The sequence below is a fragment of the Stegastes partitus genome, unplaced genomic scaffold (genome assembly GCF_000690725.1).
Source record: "Stegastes partitus isolate 25-593 unplaced genomic scaffold, Stegastes_partitus-1.0.2 Scaffold2311, whole genome shotgun sequence".
NCBI classification, from domain to species: Eukaryota; Metazoa; Chordata; class Actinopteri; family Pomacentridae; genus Stegastes; species Stegastes partitus.
Window position 1 is genome coordinate 18,919 of NW_007580042.1, and position 8,168 is coordinate 27,086.

Sequence of the window (8,168 nt, forward strand, 5' to 3'; positions counted from 1 at the left end):
GCACTATTTACTGAGTCATGTACCTACTTTTAGTGTATTTTATCTTCAAGCCTTTTATTGCTATGTTTTGTTTGTGTATTGTTTTTTTTAATGGATGTATTCCCTTTATTGTATTCTCTGTTCTGTGCTGCCTCTTGGCCAGGTCCTTATTGTAAGTAAGAATTTGTTCTCAATTAACCCACCTGGTTAAGTAAAGGAAAAATAAATAATAATTAAAAAAAAGTCTATTTTTAATTACTTTGAAAAAATCTGTTTTCACTTTGACAGAATTTATTTATTTATTTAATTTTTTTTTACGAATTCTTGTCCAAAAAGCCAAAATTAAACTGATCAGGTTTCAATGTTAAAAGCAATAAGGAGAGAAAAAAAACTTGATAGCAGTACTTCAGCAATTTTGCTCATATTATATTACATTTATGTCTCTCCATACTGGATATAAAATGATGTAACACAACCTAATTAAAACAATGCAGTAATTTAATAAAACAGGTCTAAGGTTGGGCTGTAAGGTGGCGCAGTTGGTAGCACTGTTGCCTCACAGCAAGAAGGTCACCGGTTAACGTCCCGGTGAGGACATGTTCTCCCCGTGCAGCATGGGTTCTCTCTGGGTTCTCCAGCTTCCTCCCACAAGTCCAAAAACATGTTGAAGTTAATTGGTGATTCTAAATTGTTCGTAGGTGTGAATGTGAGTGTGCTTGGTTGTCTGTCTCTAAGTGTAGCCCTGCAATAGACTGTCGACCTGTCCAGGGTGTCCCCTGCCTTCGCCCTGAGTGGGTTAGGCTCCAGACCCTAATGAGGATTAAGCAGTGTATAGATAGTGGACAGAATAACAGTTATACATAACAAAGGTAATATAATCTGATCATCTACTTTGCTATAATCTAATATATCTATATTGTTGTTCTTAAATTAACAAGCAAACAGGAGCAAAGTATAAATAGTGAGTTTATTTGTCTTCAATCTAAGATTATCTCGGTAATTAGTAGCCCAAATGTTGTATGTCAGCTGTTGTGTGTCGGTTGTGTTGTACACGGTGTTCTCGGTTCTCTCTCCTCCCACTCAGTCTGATCATATGACCTCCAACTCTAAACTGCACTTCCTCAAACTTTGCTCCGCGGTGTGTGACTTCGCTCTTTCCCCGTCAAAGCAGCACGTCTTCGCCCTGAGCAGGAATCGAAACCGGACTTGATCTCAACTACCGCGGCGGTCGTGTAGCAGCAGGACCGGCGCTGTGCTGGTTTTAGTGGTTCCGATGGCAGGTCTGAGGAGCGAAGGTGGAGCACCGACCGGCCGGCGGACAGCACTGCCGGCTGGCCTTGCTCTCCTCCCGCTGCTGCTGCTCACCTGCTGCGTCAGGTGTGCAGAGAGCTCCAAGCCGAGCAACATCATCCTGGTGCTGGCCGACGACCAGGACGTTCAGCTGGGGGGGATGGTGAGTGAGCACCCGGGGAACACGTGATCAATCAACTGTATCGATCCAAAATCTGCTTTTGACTTTATGGTGATATAACCGCACTTTTTAATTTGACTTTAACGCTCCTGCAGTTTACAGCATCCCACAGTACGAGCTGCTAATGCTGAGTTTAAAGTCACTTTATCAAAACTCGTGTTTTTTTTGTTTTTTTTTCACTTCATTATCCATAAAATACGAAAATATAATTGCCATATTGGACTGTACAAGACAATTTCCGCTCCTCAATTACATAACAAGTGCTAGATTGAACATATAAATGCTTACATAGAAATAAATAGAAAATAGAATTAGATAACAAAGACATCAGGTAGAAAATATTAATAGATATAAAGTACATAAAATGTATTAAATAGAAAATATAGACATAAAATACAGAAAACAAGTCTATAGCCACAGTAGCACCCCTGTGTGGCTAATCTTTAAGCTAATTGCGCACATCAGCATGCTAAAATTAAAAAATCCATCCATTATCTATCCATCCATCCATTATCTATACACCTCTTAATCCTCACTAGGGTCGCGGGGGGGCTGGAGTCTATCCCAGCTGACTTAGGGCGAAGGCAGGGGACACCCTGGACAGGTCACCAGTCTATCACAGGGCCACACTTAGAGACAGACAACCAAGCACACTCACATTCACACCTACGGACAATTTAGAATCACCAATTAACCTCAACATGTTTTTGAACCGTGTGGGAGGAAGCCGGACAACCCAGAGAAAACCCACGCTGCACGGGGAGAACATGCAAACTCCACGCAGAAAGATTCCGGTGCCCCCACTGGGACGCGAACCGGCAACCTTCGAGGCAACAGTGCTACCAACTGCGCCACCCTGCAGCCCTACATTTAAAAAAAAAAAAAATTAAAAGATTAACTTGTTAATTTTACAGATAACATAATTAAGTGATTGCCTTGATTGCCTATTCATGAAATCAATCAATGTTTTAATATTTTATAATCGTAACCGTTAAAATGTTTCTCACAGATATGCTAATATGTATCCTCCTTACAGCATTGGCTACCTTCATGTAGTGTTTAGGCATGCTAACATTTGCTAGTTAGCATTAAACACAAAGACAAGTTGGGACTTGTGGGAATGCCATTAGTTTTGAAAAATATGCTAATGGTAGAAAGTTGATGTTGTTTGCATTGGTTTAGCATGTTAGCATGAAAAGTTCTAAGTAGCACTAACCATAAGTACAGCTAGGATTGGTAGGTAGATAACCCACAAACTAACTCGAATCCATCCTTAGGGGAATGTGACTGATTAAAACAAATGTCATGGGAAACCATAATTAAATAATAACCAATAACTGCCATAATATTTTACTCAAACCCATTATTATGAACATAATTTAGGAACCTCGAGTAGGTTGTTTTTCATTCAAAACCAGCAAAAATATTGACCAAATTTTGAACAAATCAGTCAAAGAAAACATAGATTATTGCCCCTGACTCCTTCGCTTTAATTGTCAAAGAGTTGGCTTATCAAGATAAACAGCTGGTGGTGCTAATTCACAATAAACTCAGAAAACTTGCTTTGTATATGTCATTCATTTATTCGCTAACTCTGTTTCTATTGCATGATAGAGCATGAATGTATGAACAGTCCATTGAAGTGCTGGTGAGATATTTCAGTTTGGACAAAGGTGATAAACATGCTGCTAGCATGACTAATTAAATGAATTAAATGAAGAATACAACACATAATACTACATAATTTTAATAATAATTGTAATTAAAATTTTAATCATTTATCAAGCAAAAATCCTTCAAAGTTTTTATGTTTTAGCTGTTAAAATGTAAAGATTTCCTTCCACTTTTTTGTCTTATATTATAATAAACAGAAGTTCGAAGTCAGTAGTTTTAGCTCTTGGAATTGTTATTATTATTATTATTGTTGTTGTTAATAATAATAATAATAATAATAATAATAATAAGTAATATATATATATATATATATATTTATAGATTTTATTATTTTTTTTAACCATTTTCTGACCAATATAGGTGATACTTTTCAGACATGAACATTTTCTAATTATCTTTGCTTGCTCGGATTAGTAAATTTTGAAGTGTTTGATTATCAACCTGTCATTTCGCGCATTTTGATTATTTAACAACCAAACTAGGGTTGGATCTAATTTCAGAAACCCTTAAGTTAATGCCCATCACAATTTTCCAGAATGCAACATTGCATCTTCTGATTGCTTCTTTTGTTTAACCAACAGTCAAAAACTTTAGAAGTCCTGTAAACTATCACATGTAAGAGAGTTCATCGTCAGCTAACCGTGACATAATGCTTTGGACTCTTGGCTCTCAGTATCTGTTATTCATCAAACACAGTAAATACGTGTACTGTTGTTGACTTCTTAGCTTGTTTGCATGTCAGGGAAGGGGTCACTTCACCTGTATGTCTGTTCTTGTTTCTGTTCTGCAGACGCCGATGAAGAAAACAAAAGCTTTAATAGGAGCTGCAGGAGCAACATTTCTGAACGCTGTGAGTATTTTTAACCAGTGGAAAGTTATCACTAGTTTTTTCTGCTTTCTGCTTCAGTCTAACACAGTTTAGAGGGAAATATTATACTTTATCCTCCACTATGTTTATCTGACAGCTGTATTTACTTAATGCTTAAGATTTTACATTAAACACAGAATTATCCAATAAGTTTATAAAATACACTGTACTGTGAAGGATTGAACTAGATGATCCCAACCTTAAAGGCTTGTGACCTCTTACAAAAACAGAAATGTCAGATGAGACCCATTTTCATGTCAGTAGTTGGGCCAAAACAGCAAATTTTTTGGTCAGATGTGTCATTTACAGTTTAAATATCTGCTGAATTTGCAAAGATGAATTTCTTCTTCAGCTCAGCCTTGGAGTGCTCACATATCTGGCTTGTAATAGAATCTCTGCTCCTTTAAAAGGAGCCCGTTGAGGTGGTTCAACATTTGATTAGAATACCTCCTGGATAGAGAACCAGGGTAGACCCGAACTGTTGCCTATCTCATCTGGCCTGGGAACACCTCAGAAGACCCCAGGAGGAACTGGGAAGAGCATGGCTGGATAGGGATGTCTTCAGTTACCTGCTTAGCCTGCTGTCACCGGGACCCAATTCTGGACAATGAATTGATAGCAAATATTTAAGAATAGTCCAAAAAATGTATTTAAATTTGTGTATTAGAACAAGAGCTCTTCTTTATTCCTTCTCCATTCATCATCATCATCATCGCGAGGCCTGTAGTATAGTAATTAAAAAAAAAAAACAACTCTTTTATGTCAAAGTGAAAACAGACTTCTACAGAATAATATCAAATGTTTAAAAATATAAAACATTAAATGAGTGATTGCATAAATACGCCTTTCAAGTCAATATTTAGTAGAGGCACTTTTGGCCACAATTACAGCATTGAGTCTGGTGAATAGTTCTCGAGTAGTCTTGTGCATCTAGATACTCCAAATCTATTCCATTTTTCTTTGCAAAACTGCTCAAACTCTGCCAAGTTACACGGGGACCATGAGCGAACAGCCCTTTTTAAGCTCAGCCAAAAATTCACAATTGGATTAAGGTCTGGGCTCTGACTCAGCCACCTCAGAACATTCACCTTGTTGTCTTTAAACCTTTTCTGTGTAGTTTTGGCTGTGTGCCTTGGGCCATTGTCCTGCTTTAAACCAAATCTTCTCCCAAGTCGCAGTTCTTTTAAAGACTGTATCAGGGTTTCCTCCAAAACTTCCCTGGACAACCCACCCACCTCTGGGGGTGAATGCTTTTTATAGACAATGTATGTTATATGTCTTTGGTTGGGCCTGACCATAATGTTAAACTGTATACTAAATTACAAAAATACTACTCGTGCAAGTCTTATGTTGAATGCATGGGTTTTACTGGAAACAGAGTGCTTTTCATTTGTTGTGTTGCTGCTTTTACATCAGTAAATAGTTTTCACAGCACGGCACACACCTATGACTACACATAGTTTCATACTGAATGAGTTGCACATCCTCCTCACTGCTGTCACGCTCCTCTTTCATCATCTCTTATCCCCCTTCTGTTCCCCTGCTCTTGTCTTCCTCTTCTCGCTTCCTCCTACTGTGAAGTTCACAGTCACACCGTTGTGCTGCCCCAGCAGGGCCAGTATCCTGACAGGTCGCTACCCTCACAACCACGAGGTTAGGAACAACTCTCTGACCGGGAACTGCTCCAGCACTCTGTGGCAGAAAGGGCCTGAGGCCAACGCCTTCCCTGTCTACCTCAGCAAGCAGAAATACCAGACATTCTTCGCCGGGAAATATCTTAACCAGGTGTGAACACGTTTAAACTTTATGAGCTGCATGCTAATTATTCAGCGGTGTAAGTTCTGGGTTTGAGGGATGATGGTGTTTTGTTAGAAAGTGTGTTCAAAATTAAAATTAAAATTAAATAATAAATGTAGTGATAAACATGCAGTGTTATTATGACTGTTCTATGACTGTTCTAGATTGTGTTTACTTGTTGTAAACATTGTAAATTACTTTTTGTAAATCAACTAGCAATGCCAACATGTTGGTATAATGTCACAGAAACATAGCTACCTCATTGGCTGCCTCCCTTGGAAAAAACTTAAAATTGAAAAAACCTGGAATCAATATGTCCAACTTTTTTTCATGTTACCAACACTGGAAGAAAATAGCGACTCTACATGCTATACAAATTTTTTCTGTTTATATGTTTTACAAGCTCTACAGAACGTTTCTCATTACTCTGCACATTATCTGTAGAAACATGTTTCACCATGCTAAATGTATCTTCCAACAACTTGCTCCTCTGTGTACTGTTTTTGAGACAGGCTGCATTTATTTTATTGATCCAGTATGTTTTATTTTCCTCTCAGTCTCTCTTGTTATCTCCTTTCTGCTCTGTCGTAACACAGCCTGCAGTTCAGCTGAGAACTCAGAACTTTTGTCACCTGACTGTTGGTCACAGCTGACTCAGTGATGACTTCTCAGTTGTGCCAATGAGTGCAGATTTTGTTTTGCAATAGCGCAGATGGTTTATTTTTTATGACAAGGTTTTAAATAAAACATGTAGAATGAAGTGATGTTGCAGAAATATCACAATTCTAAGCTTAGATTTGGTTAATTTTCATGACAGAAGTGTACTTCACACATGATATGTTACAGGGGTGCCATTGAAAGTTGAAAATCTGCTAAAATCTTTTTTTTCCCTTTTTAATGAAAATGTGCCTTTTAAACCCACTGATGGGTTTTGGGGATTGAAATTAAAAAGATGAATGAAAATTTCAATAACATGAGCAATCACAATCAACACATGCACATGCACTTATCAGACAGTGCAGCACAGTGATCAGCTAACAACTGCCATGCAACACGAAACAGAAAAATACTGTTTAGGATTTTAAAAACAAGGCAAAGATTAACACATGTAACTACATTTTAGTAGCTCTGAATATGTATTTATTTAATGTAATTAATTTTACAGCTAATTAGAAAAGGTTAGCATGCTGACATACTTAACTGATTGTAAGTGTGGTAAACATTATATCTGCTAAATATTGCAGGCTTCCCTCACTTAACATTGTGAGCACATTAGCATATTGGTGTTAGCATGTATCAGTGTGTCTAAATAAAGTCTCATAGAGCTACTGACTTCTGTTGCACATTTTGTGCTGATCACAACTGACTGTTCTGCCATCAGTATGGCAAGAAAGAAGCCGGAGACGTCAGCTATGTTCCACCTGGCTGGGACCAATGGCATGCACTGGTGAGTCTCTTGTTAAGTCATACACAAATATAGTTGCTTCAAGTGTCTCTGCCTTCACAGTCTTTGTCGTTTGATTTGCAGGTGGGAAACTCACAATACTACAATTACACACTGTCAGTCAACGGGAAAGAGGAGAAGCACGGTGACAGTTATGAGAAGGACTACCTCACGGACCTCATAGTGAGTCATAATCACATCGTCAGATGCTCGCACTGAGCCTGCCCTCAGCACTATTTTGTGCTTTATGCATCACGTGGAGGGACGTTTATGTAAGAATTTATGGGAAGAATTAAGAGAATCACCTGTAAACTGTCTGAATCAGCTGCTGTCATAGAAATATAAAACGTCTAGTTAGTCAGCGAGTCAGCAGTGTGCACGGTTAATCATCACCTGCAGAAGATGGTCAACACGCCAACACAAATGTAACCTGTCATTCAGTTTTCATCTGACTGTTCAGAGCATTTGGTTTATGTGTTGGTGTTTCATGCTACTGCTGCATGTTGTCCTGTGACGGATGAGTCTTTGTGTCTGACAAGATGTCGACCTGTTCTGCTTTAAATATAGTTTATGAGAACTGAACTTTCCTTCGTCACCTGCATTGGTAGGTGTCATTAAAATACAGTAACGTTAGTACTTTTGTCACCTTAATGAGTCTTAAAAAGCTTCAAATCAGATTCTTTAAAAAGTACAAACCCTCTGAACACTGAGGCACGTTTCCTTTAATATTATTGCTAAATGACAGGATTTATCAAAGCCAGGAACTGTAAAAACAGAAGGAATCATCATATTTTTCAACCTTCCCTACAGCCATTGAAGGTAACATGTGTGATATACTGTTCAGTTTGGTAAAAGCACATCTAAGCTAAAAAGAAATCATTTACTCAAATTTAGTTCTGTAAAAAGAAACTATTTAACTTTTTTTTTTTTTTTTT

The 8,168-nt window shown here is 38.0% G+C and overlaps 1 protein-coding gene across 1 annotated transcript in view; it reads left to right on the forward strand.

The window, feature by feature from the left end:
* The first annotated feature begins 1,120 nt into the window (after nucleotides 1-1,120).
* gnsb (glucosamine (N-acetyl)-6-sulfatase (Sanfilippo disease IIID), b) overlaps nucleotides 1,121-8,168 on the forward strand; it is a 15,051-nt gene continuing 8,003 nt past the window's right edge. Inside the window, exons 1-5 of the mRNA XM_008304747.1 lie at nucleotides 1,121-1,432; nucleotides 3,915-3,974; nucleotides 5,574-5,777; nucleotides 7,171-7,236; nucleotides 7,318-7,416. Of these exons, the coding sequence (XP_008302969.1) occupies nucleotides 1,253-1,432; nucleotides 3,915-3,974; nucleotides 5,574-5,777; nucleotides 7,171-7,236; nucleotides 7,318-7,416 (609 nt within the window). The 5' untranslated portion in view covers nucleotides 1,121-1,252. The remainder of the gene's footprint in view (nucleotides 1,433-3,914; nucleotides 3,975-5,573; nucleotides 5,778-7,170; nucleotides 7,237-7,317; nucleotides 7,417-8,168) is intronic.